This window comes from Rhamphochromis sp. 'chilingali', assembly GCF_963969265.1.
Source record: "Rhamphochromis sp. 'chilingali' genome assembly, chromosome: 20".
NCBI lineage: Eukaryota > Metazoa > Chordata > Actinopteri > Cichliformes > Cichlidae > Rhamphochromis > Rhamphochromis sp. 'chilingali'.
In genome coordinates this window covers 1,647,336-1,668,154 of record NC_137947.1, presented here as the reverse complement: position 1 = coordinate 1,668,154, position 20,819 = coordinate 1,647,336, and the positions used below count along the sequence as shown (strand labels likewise).

At 41.6% G+C, this 20,819-nt stretch overlaps 1 protein-coding gene across 3 annotated transcripts in view; it reads right to left on the bottom strand.

The window, feature by feature from the left end:
• The window catches only part of birc6 (baculoviral IAP repeat containing 6), a 132,225-nt gene that overhangs the window by 48,886 nt on the left and 62,520 nt on the right, over window positions 1–20,819 (bottom strand). For all 3 annotated transcript variants that reach the window (XM_080869824.1, XM_080869826.1, XM_080869825.1), the window contains exons 44-62: window positions 20,435–20,693; window positions 19,748–20,319; window positions 18,919–19,094; window positions 18,705–18,801; window positions 17,951–18,145; window positions 17,635–17,835; window positions 16,800–17,079; window positions 16,466–16,722; window positions 15,693–15,801; window positions 15,108–15,344; window positions 14,142–14,985; window positions 13,781–13,924; window positions 12,835–12,964; window positions 7,448–7,579; window positions 7,158–7,319; window positions 6,867–7,040; window positions 2,650–2,849; window positions 2,083–2,416; window positions 1,479–1,696 (exon numbers count right to left, since the gene is read on the bottom strand). In XM_080869824.1, the coding sequence (XP_080725950.1) occupies window positions 1,479–1,696; window positions 2,083–2,416; window positions 2,650–2,849; window positions 6,867–7,040; window positions 7,158–7,319; window positions 7,448–7,579; window positions 12,835–12,964; window positions 13,781–13,924; window positions 14,142–14,985; window positions 15,108–15,344; window positions 15,693–15,801; window positions 16,466–16,722; window positions 16,800–17,079; window positions 17,635–17,835; window positions 17,951–18,145; window positions 18,705–18,801; window positions 18,919–19,094; window positions 19,748–20,319; window positions 20,435–20,693 (4,721 nt within the window). The remainder of the gene's footprint in view (window positions 1–1,478; window positions 1,697–2,082; window positions 2,417–2,649; window positions 2,850–6,866; window positions 7,041–7,157; window positions 7,320–7,447; window positions 7,580–12,834; window positions 12,965–13,780; window positions 13,925–14,141; window positions 14,986–15,107; window positions 15,345–15,692; window positions 15,802–16,465; window positions 16,723–16,799; window positions 17,080–17,634; window positions 17,836–17,950; window positions 18,146–18,704; window positions 18,802–18,918; window positions 19,095–19,747; window positions 20,320–20,434; window positions 20,694–20,819) is intronic.

Below are 20,819 nucleotides of genomic sequence, written 5' to 3'. Positions count from 1 at the left end.
TGAAACGATAGACGTTTTTATATCGTCATCTGATATATATTGTTATATCGAACAGCCCTATCTGCACTTCTTCAGGTCATAGAAGATGTGCAGTTAGCAGAGTCAGGCAAGTCGAGGTGAGGTACTACCCGTTTCTCCCCCTGCAGACATCAATTATACAAAAGACATCTCGGATGCACAGCCTTTTCTCCCTGCAGCTGTTTGTTTTTTATCATTCACTATGAACAATTAAGCCATTTGCCAGGCAAAGGTACGCTAAGGAAGCCGTAAGTAAAGCAGCAAGACAGAGGGTCATTAATAACGGCAATCGTTTTTATCCTCAGTTACTCCATTACTGCCAACAGCAAAACACTCAGGCAAAGTGAGAGTAGCCAGTGGCATGAAGCTGGGTTAGTCTGACAGAAGTAAGAAAATGACAAGAGCTGGACAGGACTCTCTTTTCTTAGACATCTCACAGGCTGGTGAAAGGTTCAAGAAATAATTCACAATGCAACACCGACAGGAAGCTGTCATCAGCCACAAATTTAAAAGAGCCAAAATGTATCGTCAGGTAGGGCTGGGCTATATCATACCGTTCACGGTAATACCGGTAACTTTGGGCAACGATAGGAAAATGACATATCGTGATAGAATATGGGTAAAACGCGCATGCGCAGTGCCTTTGTTTACATACGCACATGGCGGCGACGCCGAATGAGAAGAGCGAAAGCGGATCGTTGAATGAAACAGATGAAGCTGAACTGGTTTGTAAAAATGCTGCAGCTTCAGTGGTGTGGAACTGGTTTAGCTTTCATCCGTCAGATACACAACAAAGCACTATTTTTGGTAGAGCATGCTAGCGGGCCGTCGTTATTACCGTGTTGTTTGGAAAATACGGCACACTTAAAATCAATCCTTTGATTTTTCTGAAAGTCGACAGAGCCCCTTATAATCCCGTGTGCCTTATGTTTGAATCCTGGTTGTGTTTACTGACCTCGAAACGATTTTATGTACACGGTGCTCGAAAATCTGTCAAATGTTTTAGTACGACTTTGCTAAGCTACGAAGCCGCACCACTTGATAGATTGTCGGAGCATTACGGCTTTCATAGGCAGGAGCCTCGCGGAGTGATACGTACTGTGCTCCAACATAATATTACCGTATTGTGTGTGTATAACTTCTTTGAAGTTTTGTGGATATTATACATGGTTATGCTGAGGATATGTCGGCCAGTTTCCACTGGAAATGCCTTTTGGTTAAACTGTCAAGGAATTTGCACTGTTACGTTTTTATATAACTTTAATGCACATAAAACAGCTGCTTGTTTAAGTGAAAATACATAGATGTTTTTTTTGCACTAATAAAGTTGTGGAGTTGTAAAGTGTTTTGTCTAGTGTCAATTATATCGTCAGTTATATCGTTATCGCAAAATTTCAAATGTATATCGTGATAAATCTTTAAATCTTAGAAACAGAATGTATGTGTGATATGGGTCATACCTCAGAGACGCTGGTATTGGCATTGGGGTTGCGAGGGGCGTGGTGGCTCAGAGCTGACAGACAGGCTAGAATGAGGTGGATGGCACCGATTTCCAGAGCCATGCGACGCAGAAGCACACCGTCGTCTGTGGTCAGAGGGGTGCTGCTGAACAGTGCTCGCAGGACATGGAATGGTAGTGTGGGGAGCACGTTGGCTGATGGAGATTGCAGGATGTGACCTAAGAAGATGTCAAAGCAGACACTCAAAATAAGAAGGTTTTGATGCTGCTTTTATATTTGTTGTTTAGATTTGTGTTTTAGTCGATTAAATCACACATGAACAATCCATTTTTATTTTACTTTTCTTGAAGGGGGGGGCAAAAAGGAAAATAAGACACCGTGCTGACAAACTCTCGCTGGTTAGAAAACACAGTAAATTTTATATTTTAGTCAATTGGGGACAGACAGGAGAAATAGCTGTGTGCAAAGGATCTTTGCAAGAGCTTTCTTTCAAATAGCTTAGCAATTCTCAAACTTTTTCTGGCATTAAATACTTCCCAAGCTAAAAGTTCAAAGCCCAAGGTGAATTTCAGTGCGGACAGCTGTGACGTGTTTTCAGACTTACTGCCTTCTCCATCGTCTGTGACACCCAGTACCAGCCGCAGCAGACACTGGGCATGTTTCCTCTCCTTTAGCAACACCTCTGCGTAACCTGGCAGGCGCAGGAAGAGGCCAAAAGCTGCCAGTGAGTGGGCAGGGATGGGCGACATGGTCTGCACTGAGGATGATGACGATGAGGATGTCTGGGACTGTTGTTTGTTGATGGGCGGTGGCTCCGCTGCAATGGACTCTGGTGCCTCATACACCAGCTCACCCGACTGCTCTATGGTCACCCACTCAAACTGGTCGCTGTCCTTGGGCTTCTCCTGTGTGCTGGAGGGAACCACAGGAGCGCTGACCTGTGAACAACCGCAACGACGAGTAAAGGCTCAGCGAAGGTGTGAAATGCAAGACAATGCTGACAGGTGAATTTAGGAGACACACAAGGCTCTTTATCAGGGCATCAGAGGAGCCAGAGCAGGTAAGCTCAAAACATTTGTTGTGAAATAAAAAGTTAATACTAAAGAACTGCTGTATGTATGCAAGTTGTTCAATTTCTAATTTTCTGTGCCTCTTGAAAGCTGAGTTTTACCTGCTGAATGACATCGGGGTATAGCATGGGCAGCCTCTCCGCTATCAGGGCCAGGCCCCCCATGCCAGCAAAGACTTGCAGAGGTGACTGAATGGGACTCGTCTCCAGCAGGGACTCATCAGCTGCGGCATCCAGACATTCTTCATTAGGCATCATTGGTTCATCCTCAGGGCAGCTATTCAGGATGTCACAGTGATCCACTGCAAGTAGAGCAAAGAGAGGACCTTGTACGTTCATCCACTGGCTGAGACTGAAAACAATTACAAGCCTTTTGTTTGTTTCAGCAAACTCTTAACAGTTCAGTAATCTCCTGTAAATCCACCTGCTATGTTTGTCTTAATTCTGTCCATAATAAATATTTTTACACACATTATTATGTGATATGTTCTGAGGTTCAACCACACTATACACAGAGAAGGTAAGGTTCCCTGCAGGGTTCCTTAAGCTAAATCTGGAGAATCTAACGCCTTTCTGCAGGTCTAACTGGTTTAAGCATTAAATAATTTAACTAAAAATGTTTATGTTTAATTACTAAAACTAAAATGTTTACAAATACATTTTTGATGACAGAACTAACGAAAATATCTACAAATTTTAACAATTACTAAGATCTTTTTGGAAGAAAAGTGAATTCAGTGCTTTATAAAAGAGATTGATTGAATTACAGGTTATTCTGAACTGCAAATCACAAAAAGTTTAATTGTCTTAAAAAAAAGCAGCAGGCAATAGCAGGTTATATCTACTTTGAGAAAACTCCTTGGTCATTGTGAATAAAGATGTGACGTTACTTGTGATGAACTTGATTAACTGGGCTGATTGCTATGCATTGTTGCATTGTGTCAACTCATGGTTAAATAGAATCAACAGAATCTTTTAACCATATTTAACTCTTTCCCAGAGTTTCATCACTCTTGCAATCCTTATCCAACGTCTGTATTAATCCTGAGGATTCTAACTGAAGACAACACTGTGTGTCACAGTTGTGCACTGTCACAAACTGGTAAGTTTAATTCTGTAATAATAAGGTTTGTGGAAGTGAAGCCTGACAAGGTCCTTTCTCTCAAAAGAAAACCAACTGGTTTACAAAATATGTAAAGAATTTCCCTTAATGAAATTAAATCCCTGATGCAAAGTCTGAATCAGAGAGAGATTTCACCGAGCCACAAATCCCTGTCATCGGTAAGCTGTCCTGTACTGCAGGTGTCTAATCTCTACAGGTTATGGAATGACACAGTGAATCAGGATCCACAGAGAGGATGAATCTATTGGTTAAATGAAGATAATGACAGACCCCGTCAAGCAGTTAGTGTCTGGGCAGTGGGCACATTTGGGTAGTTTATTCGAGTTCATTGGAAGGAAGTGATGAGTCAGTACCCATTCGTTATGTGAAGGTAATGGCTAAAGAAAAACTGAGCTGCTCAGTTACATACTCAAGGTATGTAACTGGGGTGAAAACCGTTAACAGTTTTCCTTTTCTTAAATATCTGAATTGTCTGTATTTGCAGGCAGTGAGTATTCACAAGAAATTTGTGGATAGAAAAGACTCAAAAGGTGTACAATTCATCCAGATGATGGAGCAAAAAAAAACAACAAGAAAAAAGAAAAGAGCAAGCATAAAAGAAAAATATCTTATAAAATAAAGTAAAAGTTAATAAACAATGATTTCTTTAAAATATTTCTTGAAGGTATGTCCTCCTGGGATTTTACTTTTTGTTCTATATCTTTTGACTTATTTGAGCTCCACTACTAAGTCCTGATGTGCTCAACTAAGGGCATCCTGGCCTTATCGATGACATCTCATGTGTTTGGGTGGCCTCATTTAGCTCCAGAAGATCCAAAGCTGGTGTGTGCTTTACATTACTGCATCCGGCACTTTGCATTGAGTTGTGGGGAAGTAAGGTTTGGATGCAGGTGCTAAACATGGATACACATTCCATGAACCTCTTTGTACACTGTTCTTCAATTAATCTGAAGTTCACCTGAAGTTTGGAGGTCTGAAGCGATCGGACGTTGGTGACCTCTGCAATGGACCCTGCTCTGATTTTGTGGCCTATCACTTCGTAGCTGAGTTGATACTGTTCCCAGTCACTTACACTTTATTACAATACCACAGTTTACTGTGGAATATTTAGCAGTAGTGGATAAATTTTACGTGCAGGTGGCATTATGGTTCGCTGTAATTCACAAAGCTCATGAGAGCAACTCAATGTGTGCAGAATTAGTCTGCACTCCTAGCTGCTGATTTCATACACTTCTGGCAATGACTGGACCAGTTGAATCCTTTATTTGGATGGAGGAGTGAATACTTTTAGAAATACAGTGTATTTTGATTTAAAGAATGGTTCACCCAAGTCACCCAAATTCTATATTGCCTTTTTCTCAAGTTATGCCATTCACATGATTTTCAGAAAACATTATTTCTGACATTGAGGTCAAGGTCACCAGGATCCAAAAACTTCCAAGATTTTTAGTACATGTACCTATGATATCAATTTGAAGCTCGTAAGTCACTTTATTCTATAGCTTTCACATTCACAAACTCGGGTATCTACGCCGCCCGCTCACCTGACAACATCTGCCCATCAGCCTTTACAGCCGAAGGGTAAAAATGGTAGTTATAAAAGTCTCATTTCACATACCCTATGATTTCTTAAACAGTGACACATGAGTGTTAAGATGGAAAATATGGATTGTGGATAGGACATGTCGCATGGATAAAGGGAATATGAGCATATCTGCAGATTCACCAGTGCTGACATTGACATTAAAAATTAATTTGACCGAGTACTGACCCATGAGTCTGCAGAATCAAAACGCTAAATATAACCAGCCTGAAAGTCACCACTTCTACAGAATGACAGCATAGTTTTGAATGGGATATCAGCAGTTGGATTCAAGCAACAACCTGTCCTGACTGAATGAAATTCAATAGCAATTTACAATGTGAGTCAATAGGTAAGACTCTCACAGTAAGTGGGCACAAATTCAAATATACCATCTTTCAGCCATAAAAAAAACCTCATGTTCACAATCGTTTAGAGACACAAATGCAACACTAACGTCCCTATAAATGTTGTACCAAAGCAACATATAAGGATGAAAAGGCTTAACTCCCAAATGAATGCAAAGGTAAGCAGGAAAGTGTTTGAACAGTTTGTGCTAAAAAAAAAAAACCACTCTGCAAGCTTTTAGACTTCAAAGCCTCTCAGTACAGCCTGAGAAGCAGCCAAGGTGATGTGAATTGAGTTCAGATCAAAGTACAATTCCATTAAATCTTGATGTGAGAGTAGAGTGGAAAAAAACAGGTCTGGATTTTTACTACATTTTAAAAACTCCATTTCTATTTACTTGATCATAGTTACTGAAGTGGTCTTGAAATAATAATAAAAATGAGAAGAATCTTAGTTTCTTCCATTTCTATTTGATAAGTTAACCTTCATTTCATATTTAGATATGTGAATTTGACACAGAGGCACCACTGAATAGACTAGCTGACCGTGCCAAAATCCCAAATGTGACATAATCTGAAAGATACTGTTTGCACAGTTGAGAAAAAACACCAGAACAGGTGCAGGACTCATTACAAATTAAGAGTTTGTTCAGCCTCTAACCAGGACTAGCGTGGTCTTTGGTTTGGGACAGCTGAGGGAGAGCCTGATGTGGGTAGTCAGGGGTGTGAATTCAAAGTAGCCAATCACAACATCATGTGATGACAAAGTGAGAGGATCAACTTAAGCACACTGTAACTAAGGTCCTGTGAGTTTTTCAGCAGGCAGAGCCTTTTTCGTTTGTTGGTCCTTTGGCTTTACTTCTATAATATTGCTGCATTTTAGCTGCAGTATCTCAATTATTTGGTATGTAGACATCCTAGAAAATGCTGCATATATGGCTGGGTGTCTGCATTTTAGTTTAGAAATGACTGGATGTTTGGTGCTGTTCATATGTCTGACTTCACGTATTGGGTGCAGCTTGATGCATCTTTCACAAAGATTTGGCTTGTTTATGTTTTGCGCTCATGTGCAAAAGAGAAATCTCTAAATTATCAGTGAAGGAATTTAGACTGCTTACAAAAAGTTAAAATTGTAATTAATCATCAAAAGTTTTACAGTTAAAGTAATAAATAAGTCAGCTGTATTGATTTTTTAAAGCATATTTTTAGTGGGACATCAGTATAATATCTGAACTGACTCCTCCTTAGGAGCTGTGTGTTTTATTACCTTTCTCAGTGCGGAGTCTCTTGAACGAGTCAGTCTTTGAAAGGCCGGGGTCAGAGATGACCTTGGAGCCCAGTTTCACTGTCAGGCTGATGGACTGGTAGCCCTGCGGTAGCTTGCGGTCATACAGAAGTGTGAGTAGCTGGGCCAGGGTCATCTCAGGTGGGAGTGGCTGACCTGGATAAGAGGATAGAGTACACACCGTTTCTCTTCGGTAATATGTGAACATTTTACATTTTACTCAAAGACCTGCGCTTGTTGCTGTCTGATATGAATCGGTTGTGTATGTGGCACCTGGAAGCAGCTTGTGGTAGAGGTGGAAGACAGGGACACTGATGGTTTTAGCTGAAGGATCCACACTGGATGAAGCAGTTAACTTGTCACTCATGACACGGCCTCTCCTTGATGGAGGCCGGGGAGGGGTGGAAAGAGCTCGCTTTGATTGGGACTTTAAGCCTGAAGGCAGAGAAGAAAATAAAAATACAGAAATACAGAACAATATTTGTTTTTCAACAAAATGCATCATAGCTTATATACTGTGTCATTATTAGGTGTGTAAATGACACAAGACACACATACTGTACCTGAGGCTACTACAACACTGTAGTTGTCCTGGAAGCCGTTGTCTGCCTTCATCTTCTCTTTCTCTTCATGATTCTTCTTCTCCTTATCCTCTTTCTGCTCGTTGATCAGTTTGGCAGTAATGCTGGGTGTATCTGGATAAACAGACACAGAAAATTAAATATATATTTTGTCACACTTCTTGGTTTTTTTTATTGCTTTGGTTTAAATAACATTAGCAAGCTAAAAGAAAGAAGGAAAGAAAAGATGCATCAGATGCAAAATTTGTTCACCCACACAAGAACAGCCAGAAGATGATATGTCTTATAGACATGCATACTGCCCTGTAACAGCAGCAGTGTATCAGGTTTTTCAAGGTCCCAGGGGGTGAGCTATTCATCATAGCTGCCTTGTACTTAACAGGTAATACCGAAGCTCACAGCATCAGCGCTGCACAGCTGACCTTGATAGCCAGAGAATGCCAAGTGAATTAAACTGCAAGGACAGAGCTGACTGCTGGGATATTTTGTTAATAATTTAGGCTGTAATTAAAACTGCAGCTCTTATAACTGAAAAACATGACTTCTCCAGTTCTTAATTAATCAAATTTTGCTTGGAATTTGAGAAAGGGCTGCCCCCTTGTGTCCTTACTTTACAAAGCCAGTTAAAGTTGAAAAGCGTGAGTTGATCACCTCTCCCTTCTTTCTCCGAACATAAACAGGATCTCTATGCTCAAAGAGCTCTAGTTTTTTGTCTCAACTGATTAAAGGACCTACTTGTAGCATGCATATTCTTTTTCCCAATTGCATCAGCATACTTCAGATTGGATTTGTGTTCTTCAGAAGTGTTTTTTCGTGGTCTTTAACGTTGCAGTTCGTTCCTGTACAGCTTTCTAGTAATGGTCTTCTTTGAGACTACAATTCCTGACTTGGCTAAGTCATGCACTAATGTCTTGGCAGTGGTTCTGTAGCCTTTAGACCTCACTAGTCTCATTTACAAAATCTGAAATTTTCCACTTCCTACTTCTGCCAGGCTACCGTGTAGCTCTCTTAGATTTTTTTTTTGATCCCTCCCCACATCAAAGTCAAACGACTCACCAAAGTTTAAATATCGTAACACTGATGAGAAACTATGAGCTCAGACCCCAAGTGGCTACAATCCTCAGTGAAGCCAATAGCGTGCAAGCACGATAAGCCAGACAAAATATTCTCCACCAGTATTTGGGGTTACTCTTTAACCCAACTGAGGCCAGGGTGTATATCCTGCTCCCGCCCAGGCAGCACAGACATTCAGGACGCGGAGTCCATAGCACTGCACAAGCAAAGAGACAATAATCAGATGCAGAAGGACACCAGCGAGCACAATCATGGTACTAGGGCAGCCCTGCAGTCTCAAAGGGCAGCCACCCAACTCACCGACTGCTGACGGGAAGCCCGTTGCGCAATGTGACTCCCAACCACCATTTCAGCCTGCCCCCAACATCAGTAGTACATCTCTATGTAAATGAAGCTATTCTAAATCTTGCATGTGCCAAGCTACTGCTGCACATTAAAAGAACAGAGATAGTTAAGGTCCAATTCCACTTTGTAAAGGACCAGGGGGCAAAGGACACCAGCCAGCATAAGTCCCAACCAACCCACCCAACCCAAACTTTACAATTGCATTTCATCCATCCATTCTCTTCCGCTTATCCAGCCTATCCCAACTACCATAAGGCAAGAGGCAGGGTGCAGGTTGCCAGTCTGTCGCAGGGCCAACACATAGGCTACGTTCACACTGCAGGTCTTAATGCTCAATTCAGATTTTTTGATCAAATCTGATTTTTTTGTCTGCTCGTTCACACTACAAATAAAATGCGACAGCAAACGCGCTCTAGTGTGAACGCTCAAAGCGGCCCGCATGCACAAAAGAAGACGTCACACACACAACGGCTCTGTTTAGACCCAGAGCAAACAGTATTGTTTGACTGATGGCCCTTAATATAAAGACTTCGGACTTTACATTTCCCAAATTTTGCTTTAAGTTATTTGTTATTTACATAATAATGTAGATAACCTAATAATGATCCTTATTGCTGTTTTAGAGGAGCTGTGCTTCCAAGGATAGCTGCAGATTTCTGTCAGAATCTGCAGATTATACAGAACATATAAAATGTTCACGTTTCTCCAACGTTGTCTTCCCAACAGTTTCACTGGATGGACAGGAAGCGTTCACGATGTCTTCTCCGGAGCTGATAATTGGCGTCTGTCTTGTGTCAGTGATGTAAAAGACGGATTTAATGCGACATGACCATTGAAACAGCAGTCGCTTTCTGAAACATCGGATATGTATCGGATTCAGCACCACATACGAAAGTGACCCAGATTGGATTTGAAAATATCGGATTTGTGCCGTTCACACTGTCACACCATGATCGGATATGGGTCGCATAGGGTCAAAAAAATCGGATTTGATGCGCTTTCACCTGCAGTGTGAACGTAGCCATAGAGACAAAAACAACGATTCATATTGACAACTAGATTCACCAATTAACCTAATCCCACCAACTGCATCTGTCTTTGGACTGTGGAAGAAAGCCAGAGAACCCATGCAAACACAGAGAGAACTTGCAAATATGCAAACTCCCCATCACTGTGCCACTATGCTGCCCTCAATTGCCTTTTATACTTGTATAATTCAATCCATAAGACTCTATTTTAAACAAAAGTGGCAGAATACTTAAGAGAGAGTGCCCATCTGAATATTACTACATACTACGATGCTTTTGAATCAACTTTTGGGGTTCCTCTAGTAGAGCATTTCTAAGTGTTTTATACAACATGCTTCATTCACAGAGTCACATGATCACTTTTTTCCTACGCCCACGTGCTTTCTATCCAACATAAAAGCCCTTTGAGTGCTCAAGAGTAGAAAAGCACTATATAAAGAACCAGTCCATTTACCATTCACATAGGTTTTTACTCCACCGGATTATGAATCTAAGGGTTAAGTAACTCCCAAAGCAGTACCTTGCCAAAGGATATGTTTGCATGCAGCAGCCACGATCAAACAACAAAACTTCCAGCTGGTAGATGACCTGTTCGACCTCCTGAGCACAGCCACCCAAAAGGTTTCACATTTCAGTCTTAGAATGGACCTATTAGCATACCTTAAAAACTAGAGGCAGGGACCAATTTTAAGTATCTTTTTCACTTTCAGTGATACAAAATTAGCAAAGTCTGACTGTTCGGTAGCATTTTGGTTATGGACCAATGTTAAGTCTAAATGAATGTTTAATGTCTCTTATCCAGGGTAATGTAACGATTGCTCATTGGATAACCACGGCCAGAAGACTGAAAGAGAAGTGTATTTTTGGACTTAAGTATCAACTCCCAAATTCTGTGTTGGTGGTAAGAATGTAATTTCTGCCATTTATTTTATCACTACTGTTGATACTACCTTTAATGAGCACACATCTCTGGGAATAAACTTACTTCTGAAATTAAGAGAAGGATTACTACGTTTCACATTCACTGAACAAAGAATTGTAAACAAGATACTTTGATAAATATGCAATAGGAATCAGACAGTAAACTAACACTGACAATACAGTGTTCAGCGGGATATGCTGTAATTTATGTTTGCTGTGCTACAAACTTGTTACAACATATTTACTTCAAGATGGTGTTTAAAATTCAAAGAGAGACCAAAGGAGGAATGCTCCAATGGGAAGCTTAACCGAAGCAGTTGCCTTGTCCTGTTTAACACAGTGCAAGTTTGTACAGGACAGTGAAGTACACATTTGCGAGCTGTGAGGCAAGACAATATTATTGAAGCTAGTTTAGAGGCTTCAAAACATTATTTGACAATAATTTAGTGTGAAACTTTTATGGTCTAACATATTTAGAGCACAAAAAAACATAATTTGATTTTCCTATTACAATTTGCAAACATATTCCCCGTACATCAGCTTCCTTCATCTGTCAAATGCTTACATTCAAACAGTTTCTATTGGCACAACAATTGTGTATTTCTCCTCCAAACTCTTCCAAAATGGCCTCCTGGCTTCATGAGTTTGCAAATATGAAAACAGCCACTGTTACTGCAAGACATAGCTGGACTGGCCATCGCCCGGTATGCCCGATGGTGATTTTTCGTTTTTATGGGCAGATGATTTTTTTTTAATAATAATAATAATAATAATAATAATAATAATAATAATAATGGATTGCATTTATATAGTGCTTTTCAAGGCACCCAAAGTGCTTTTTTTTTTTTTTTAATTTGTAACGGCATGAACAATGAGAGGTGGTGGATTGGCTAGATGTTGGCCGATGTGTAAAAATAACTCAGTTGTTTGGTGGTGGCTATGGCGGGGCTTCCACAGAGGCCAGTGGGTAGATGAGGGAAGGTGAGGCAGGAGGAGGAGAGACCCGAGGCGGCCGCCGGTCTGAGTGTCAGGTGAACTGAACTTCAGGTAAGAAGTTATGACTGCAGTCTATCTGGTCAGATATAAACCAAGTTTAGGTGGAGTTTATTTTCGTTATGCTGACTTTTTACAGTCAGTTACAATAACTCGTACTGCGTGCTAGCTAGCATGACGGAGTTTCTATACAGCATTCTCAAAAGCTAAAAGAAATGTTTTATTACACCAAGAAAGATTTCCAATCGATACTGGTAGGAGAAAATTTATGCTATAGTAGGACATTTTCATGTGAGTGTAAGAATGAGCATCTTTTCTTCAAGGAAAAGAATAGCTGGAAGAAGAAAAAAAAATAGAAAGATGTTTCACTGACAAAACTTTACATAAGGACTTGATGGAGGCAAAAACAAAGACTTCTAAAAGATGTCTGAACAAGCAAGAGCTTAAATTTTCTGAAATCTTGTAACTCTCAAAACTGATTTTAAAAAAAAGAAAAAATATTTAATCAAACGTTGATGGAAAAGTAGATTTGTTGAAAAAATTAATTGGACTGTAGAGTCCTGGAACAGTTTTGTGTTTTGGAATGACTTGAGAAAGCTTGGAACTGAGCTTTTGCTTATTTGCACTGAAAGGAGCCAGCTGAGGTGGTCAAGATGACTCCATTACACCTCCCCTCTCAAGCTTTCTGGAGCTAAGAGGAGATGCACAGGGAATTTTTTTTTTTTTTTTTTTTATGGACCACCCAGGACGGGAAAAAAAGGTGTGAGGGGAAAGAAGAAAAGGAGGTCAAAAAAGGTCAGTGAATACTATACAGTGTTGTGGTTCCCAAACAAAGAGCATGCAATCTCATTCAAGTCAAGAGCAGAGAAGACATTTTCCATCAGTTACAATGCAAGTGTAACCTGAAGGCAGGAACATCTACATGTACTGGTACATACTATGAGCAGTGAAGTCTTTATGTGGTTGTTGTTGTTGTTGTAATGAGAAATTTTCTGTCTTGAAACATACCAGAAACCCGGTCCAAGACTTCAGCCAATGTGGTGGAAATTGGTAGATGAAGGGTGCGGTACTTGTGGCCTGCTCCATACATGGGATGCTGGATCATGTGGCTGGTTGCATTGATCCGTCCTTTGTATAACTGAGGAGGAGGAAAGGAAAAAAGAAAACACCACAATCAGGTTAGCTGCAGAAACTAAACATAAAGAGTATATTGTACTTGCTGTCAATATGGGACTATTTAGCTGTTTTCTGGTCTACAGCCAAATAGTCCATTGCTCTGTAACATACAAAGCACTGTGTGTTCTGACATCTTTCTATCATCTTGGCCACCCCCAAGGTTTTCTTAATTTTGTAGTTTTTGGGACTTCACTGCATGGTGCAGGCTGTACGCCTCATGCGAATCACTGAAACAGCTGCCCTAGTCTGAGCATCTTTTGTTAAGTAGGTGTCGCAATTTGGCCCTAAACAAAGTTGCCCAGAACTATGCCTTTTTCAAATCACATCACCTTTAGTACCTGGAATCCATAAATGTTTGCACTAAATTTACTCAATTATTGAGATATTTCAGCTAGATGAATGAAAAATGACTTGCTTTGGGTAATTAACCAATTTCTCCATACAATGCTTCCAGGCACTCATGTCTCCAAAGCTTTTGTAACAGTCAGCAACTGAGCAGTAGAAAGTATAAACCATTAGGGTGTAACTGAGAACACATAATGCCAGGCATGAATCAGTGTGAAGGGACCGTTGTGATACAGAAAAAAACAAACAAACATATGCTTCATACTGCTGCACTGCCACCTTAAGCTCACAGCAAGTACTTCATCAGGCATTTGCTGTATGTCACATCCTCATTTCAAAGTCTTTAATGAAATAACATTTATTTAAGAAAAAGCACAATAGTTTGTGTAAAACTTCTGAGCAACGCTGTTGACCACATAATTGAGTTACCCACCGGACAGGGAGACTGTAGGAAGACTGTGACCTTCTCATCCTCCAGCATGAGCTGCAGAAACAGTCTTCGAATGAAGCCTGAGATGTTTCCAGAGACGGGTACATTGCCTCGCTGAGGTGCTGATTGGAAGAGTTCACAGAGAACCTGCAGCCAAAGACAGAAGTCTTAAAAACCAAGACCGAAACCAATGAATATCTACATTTGAATTTCAATTTATAAATAAATTAGCTTACCAACTAGCAATCATTAAATAACACGTTTGTCTAATTATGTGTGCAAATCTACATCTAACAAGTTAAAAGAAAAACATTATTATTTTAATTTTTATTATTATTTCATCTATAATAACTAGTAAGAGGACCTGTGCCATAAGGCGCTGGTTGTTAGGGTGGCAGGAGATACACTGGAGAAAGAAGGCCACAGTGGCATTCTCCAGTGCTGTCCTCTGCTGGGTGGTGAGTCCTCCTGTCTGCCCTGAGGAGGCCAAGGAGAAGCGTGAGCCTAAAGGCTGAGGTTGGGATGGAGGAGAACCTGCAGCAAATCCAGGCTGACAGCCAGCATTGGCCCCAGCACTGGCACTGGAGTGGCACAGTAGGAACAGCAGTGCCGTCCACAGTGGGTTGACCTCTGGTCCTCCCAGCCAGTCCTTCATGGTGTGACTGTTGCCTACTTCTGTGAGAAACCGGAGCACTGGAGCAGCCAGCTCTGCCGAGAGAGGCGGGCGATTGTGTGAGGACGAGTGAAAGTGGTGATGATGGTGTCGTCTCTCGGCCTGACCAGCGGGCAAAGGCAGGTCTGCACTGGCCAGGAGGCTGAAACAGAACTGAGCCAAGCTGCGAACCAACAGCGAGGGCAAGCCTGAATCCAGCAGCTGCTCTATTGCTCCTGGTGACTGGGAGGCAGCCGCTAGTGTGGTTAGCTGGGATTCTGACAGATTAATGTGTGGCCTGGCATGCTTGGAGTCGTCGGTAAGTCCCGCCGCAGTGGTGTTAGCATCATGCTGCTTTTTGCCATCATCAGTCATGGCAAGACGTCGCTGCTGAGCCTGAGAGTGAGTGGCGATGGGTGGTGAGACAATCCCCATCCAGGACATTAGCAAGGAGAAGTAGCTGGGATGGATGTGACACATGGAACACAACAAGCTGTCCACGGCCTTCTTCAGCACAATGTTGCATGGCAGCGACATGGACCAGTTATACAGCAACCTGAAGGGAACAGCAAAGAAAAGAATGGAATCAGTAATAAATCTGCTAAGAAAAATATTGTTTAAACCCACTAATGAATCCAACTACATGCATGTGTAATAACTACAAGACACTGGACTGACTCAAAGAGCTCTCTGTTGAGCAGTGTAGGCAGGTCATAGTCGACAGGCAACTCATAGCTGTGCCAGAGGATGGCTGCCACACAGTGGAGGTGGGAGGGCGATGGCATAAGGAGACCATACTCCCTTGATGAAGCAGAGGAAGAGCCAGCAGCATGCCCAATGTATCCCATTGGACCACTCATCTTATGGGCTGCCACATGGGAAGAGTCATGGACCCACTGCAGAAGAGCCTGGATCCTGGAGGTTTAGAATTCAGAGATTTGACAAATAAGTCAAATGGCTCAAGTGCTGGGCACGGTAATGTTTTTTCTGTTTGTTTGTTTTTTTTACATAAAAAAGGTCCTCAATTTCTTAGTGAGAACCACCTTGGGGCAGAATTTATATGCAACAAACAATGAGATGACAGTAAAAAGACGAAAAAAAAAAATGAAAAGGAGAGTGAAAGGACACTTTTTACTATCAGCTTATGAGTCTGTCCGGAATATCACCTTGACGGGAGACTGTTTCTCATCAGTTGATGCACTTTATGCACTTTGAGAGAACCTAAAGGGGGAGTGTTGAGTCGTGGCAAAGACGGAGGAGTACCTGTCTTTGGTCCCTGCGTCCTGTGTGGTGCCCAGCTGGTATAGAATGTCTATGGTGGAATCTGAGGAAAGGCCGTTTAGTCGTCCAAACAGCAGAGGACTGTTCAAATCTTTAAAGAAACAGTACATTTTTTGATGATGTTAAATTATTGAAACATTTTTAAAAATAAAAATGCTGACAAAGTCATGCTGCCTGCCCAGAACATGATGCACATGTGTCAGAAAATTCTTCCACAGTCCAAATATTAACAGGTTTACTGGGAAGTGGTTAGTTTAACATTGCACTGTGTATTGTGTAATGTCTTGTTAAATCCATTGCTTTACACAACAATTTCAACACTTTACTAAGGCTAAGAATCACAAGTGGTCTGTAATTAATAATCAGACCACTAACAAATATTTTGTATTTTTGCCCCATAAAATGTAGTTAAACCAAATGTATTTGGATAATGCAATATCAGATAAATATTTACAAAAAAAATTCAAGACAAAACACCAGACAGATAAGATAATAAGATAAGATCACATTTACAGCTATATGTATTGCAATCACACAGCGCAAAAACAATACAGCACCAGATTCATTAATGCTAGAAAAAACCTTTCTAAATGGCAAAACAACATGTGAAACTTGACCTTGTTAATCTTTCAAACCGCCACATCATTTAATAATCTCTCATTGTAATAAATGTGGCTATTTTCAATGGGGGTTTTTTATGCTTTTTAAGGACATATAGTCACGTCTCAGTAGTGACTCAGCTATGAGTGACTCACTGGCAGGGTCGGTGCCAGACGCAGCACAGTTTCTCAGCAGAATGTCGATGAGTTTGAGTCCAATGCGTGTGGATTGCAAGCCGATCTTGACCAGCACAGCCTCAATGTTGGGTGAGTGCATGCCACAGTAAGGTGACATGAGCAGTGCGGCGCAGGTCTGCAGCAGGTTGGCAGTGGGTGCTGCAGCACTGGCCATCATGGCTTCCAAGTCACTGACGTGGGTCAGGCAGTGGTGGAGAAGACGCAGCCAACCAATGCTGTACAGGGAGATGGAGAAGTTCACACCAACAGCCAAATATAGACACACACTGCATACAGGATGCATCATGATTACCTTGTTTTGGAGACCTGGTCCTCAGAAGGCAGAAAGGGGTTATTGACTGTTGCAGAGGAGGTGTTACCAAATGCTGTCAGACCCAAGAGTTTGATCTGAGAGAGACCCAGGTTGCTGGCATCACGAGGCCGATGTAACCTCAGACAAACAGCCGAAGCCACCTCTGCTTTCACCAGCTGGATCTTAATGTACGTCAAGCCACTGGTGATGACTGGCGTGGACAGCGGCAACATGTTGACCCCATCAGCACTGATCTCCACTGAGACCGAGGAGGGACAGGCTGGTTGGTAAGACGAAAGGCAGAAAATGAATGGGTGAACTCCTGAAGTGAAACGAAGATTACTGAATAAACACCATAATGTCTGCCACTTTTTTTTTTTTTTTTAAATTAACAGGAATTTAGCTCAATGTGAAGGGAAAAGCAGTGTCCTCTTGACCAACATTTTAGTATAGTTTATTTACAGTAGGGAAAATAATTACTTTATCTCAGGCTGAATTTCTAAGTTTGCTTACTAACTAGAAATGAACAGTTGTTGGTAGTTTCATTTTAATTGAGACAGAATATCAACCAAAATTCCAGAAAAAACAAATTACATAAAAGTTTGTAATTTTTATGTAATTACAAAAAATTACAACTCAACTCAATGACATGTCAACTCAATGACATTGACATGTCATTGAGTTGAGTATTCAATCACAAAGCAAAAAATGGCTTAGTAGTTGATTGAGAAACCCTTGTGGCAAGCACAGCTGTTAGACATTTATTGGTCACCAGGTTTACACAAATCTCAAGAGAGGTTGTGGCCCACTCATCTTTAAAGAAATTCCTACTCACTAGCTAGAGAAGCTAGGTGCGGCTGGATATGAAGCTCCTTCAGCAGCACGGCAGCTGGAAGATGGATAGTGAGATCACACCAGGCCTCCTCTGGCAAGAAGATGTAAGACCAGGCAGCGGAGCGGGCCCGTCGGTGTGGAGGGGTGGCCTGGAGGAGGACCTCTGCAGGCTGTGCTGTTGGGCTGCTGGATGTGATAGTACCTGGGAAGCAACACAGATCATGCAGATTAGAGAAGAGTAGGAATACGATTGTCAATTTTATTCAGGTATTGTCCTATGAGATGGAGTGATGGAATTCAAAATTAGCTGAAAGCACCTAAAGGAGCAAAATTGTGGAGTCCCTCAGCATTGTCCGGCTCCGATGTCATCACTCTGGCTTTGAGGTTTCCATCTGCCGTCTTTCCTGGACCTGTATCTAAGAATTTCATGATAGTGGACACCATGCTGCGTGCAGTGTTCACAATGGCTCTAGTGCTGGTCACCATGTTGTTACAGATCAACTGGACACCTCCTGGTTAAAGACAAAGTTATGCTTTCTTATACATCAAGTACAGCATAAACCATTGACTGCTATTCTTATGCAATGCACCTATGTTCAATTTCAATTAGAAACGACTGAAAAAATCTGACTTTGCTAAATTTTTCAATTCCTTCCACAATCAGTGGCGTGACAAAGATGTCAGGTGACTCTTCGGGCGCTGATCAACAAAAAGAACCTTTTGTGACTTAAACTCCATGTGGGTTTTAATGGTTATGGAGATATTTTTCCATGACCATTAACACCTAATTGTGCTAAATACTATTCTATTGAACAAGATATGGCTCAATGTGCAAACAAAAGCTGGGAAGATGGAACTGCAAGCTAAGAAACATGGATGAGGGAGTAACTTGTACTTCAAATACTTGGTTTACAAAGAAACTCAACAGCAAAACTTTAAAACCTATTCAAATCTTAAAGCTTGGGGCTCTCTGACATGAATGTTGAAACTATGAGTAAGGTCTTGGTAGTACTATGGACACAATGCTTTGACAATCAAAGAAATATACAGATATTAGGTGTATACACCCACCCATGTCATGGAAGGCCTTAAGAGCCTCACTGGTATCCAACACTCGAAGTATGAACCACAGAAGAGGCTCTGACAGTTGACAGGTGGAGAGCGATCCCTAAAGAATGTGCAATAACAAGATGGAGGAAAATAAATAAATAAATAAATATGCGTCAGCACTGCTCTGTATTTGTTCAGATGATCAAAGGCCAGACCCCAGCAGAATGAAGCTCACCTGTCTGCCCATATAACCACAAGCCATGTAAGTGAGGATGGGCTGTAGCATGACCTGGACTGAGGTGGCTCTCTTGCTCAGAGTGGTAAGGATGGTGAAGAGGCCGTCACCCACTGAGATGGCATCTAGACCACCGTGGAAGTTCTCATGTTTAGTCAGGTGGAGACCGCTGGCTCCTGCAGAACACAGAGCAAGAATAGTCAGCTCATAGTTATAGGCAATGCTTGTCCACATACATTTAAATATGTTTGGTGCTTTGTTAAAGGAACAATTCAGCCACAAGTGAAATTTTATCAGACGCATTCTTACTCTTACAGAGTTTTATGGTAGTGCTGCTAATGTTAGATGGCTACTGGTATACAATTGTCATTACTAATTTAGTTAGTTATAACTCAAGTGTGTATAAAATTAGCTAACCTCACAAATGTATTTTGTGACCAAGAGGCTGCTTCTGCACAAACCGTGCTTAACATCCTAAACATAACACTTAATATTTCTATCCCACTGCAGCTTCACTTAGAGTTTGTGGCCAGGTGATGTAAAAACAACATTTACTGCTAATGTTGCACAATTTTTGGCTGTCATTTACCAAGAAAATATCAGGCTCTCTGCCTGCTAGAAACTCAACTTTGTTCACTGGCTTTTGTTCAAACTATCTTTGTGCACCATTTGGTGCGTTGTGTACTATTTCGGTGATATGTGTGTTTTTAATTCCAGAAGCAAGGTTTATGAGAATGGTTTAAGTCAAACAACAATGAGGCTACAGACCATAAAATCTGAGTGCTGAAATATTTGGTAGATCACATAATTCTTTGTAGAGTTGTCTTACCTATGATCATGGCCATGGCGCTGCTGTTGCACTGGCCCAGCGCAGACAAGATCTGGCTCATTATCTGCTGATTGGCAAGCACCAGATCAGCCACACCTGCAGGAGGGCCCTGATTGGATGCTGATCCACCAGCTACACTTTCTTTGCTGCCACAGACCTTCTCTTCATCAGACACACTGCTATCAGCTGCTCCACTGCCTGATGGTGGCAGCCGCCCGCTGAACTCTCTGTCTCCAGACAAAGGTAGTTGCACCAGCACATTCACCAGCTTGAGAAGATCAAACATTAGCTGGTCACGTGTGGTTTCTCCACAGACTGCCTTTGCGTCTCCTGGCCGGATTATGTTGGCAAACAGACCCCCAAAACAAGCTCTGGCTCCCACTGAGCTGTCTGAGCCACTGCGAGAAACCACTTTATCTGAGCAGGTAATGTAGTGGTGAACCAAGAACGTGATGGACTCAATAACTGAGGTGATAGTGGCCACTGACACCACCTCAAAATTTTGCTCTAGAGTAAACTCAAGCAGCTTCACCTGGGCATCCAATGGACCCTGGCCTGACTGGAATGGACCCCTGAGAGTTTCAGAACCATTAATTAGAACCACTCATACCATTAAACATTATACTTACTGTCAAAATTATTGATTATACCTAATGTACACTAACAACTAAAAAAGTGAAAATGTACCTCTCAGTAGACAAGATGTGCATGAGTTTGAGCAGGAACTCGCTGAACATCTGTGGACATGTGGAGGACAGGTGAACCTGCAGGCGGCTCAGGAACTCGTGCATGGCCTGGGTGGCAGTTGGTCCCACCTGAGAGCTGTGTTGGCTTGTCCCATTGGTGCTGCTGCCAGACAGGAAGCGCACCAAGACATGGATCAGGTTGGGATCAGACACCATCTGCTGAGCTGTGCTTTCCTGAGAGCTCATCCCGTTGTTGGAGACTAGAATTTCAGAAGTTATTTTTTTTAAACAAAATAGTAATAATAATAATAATAAAAGCAGGTTATGGTAATCTAGACAACTGGGGGGTCAGCTGGACTTTTTTTAGGTTTATGAAGACATTTCAT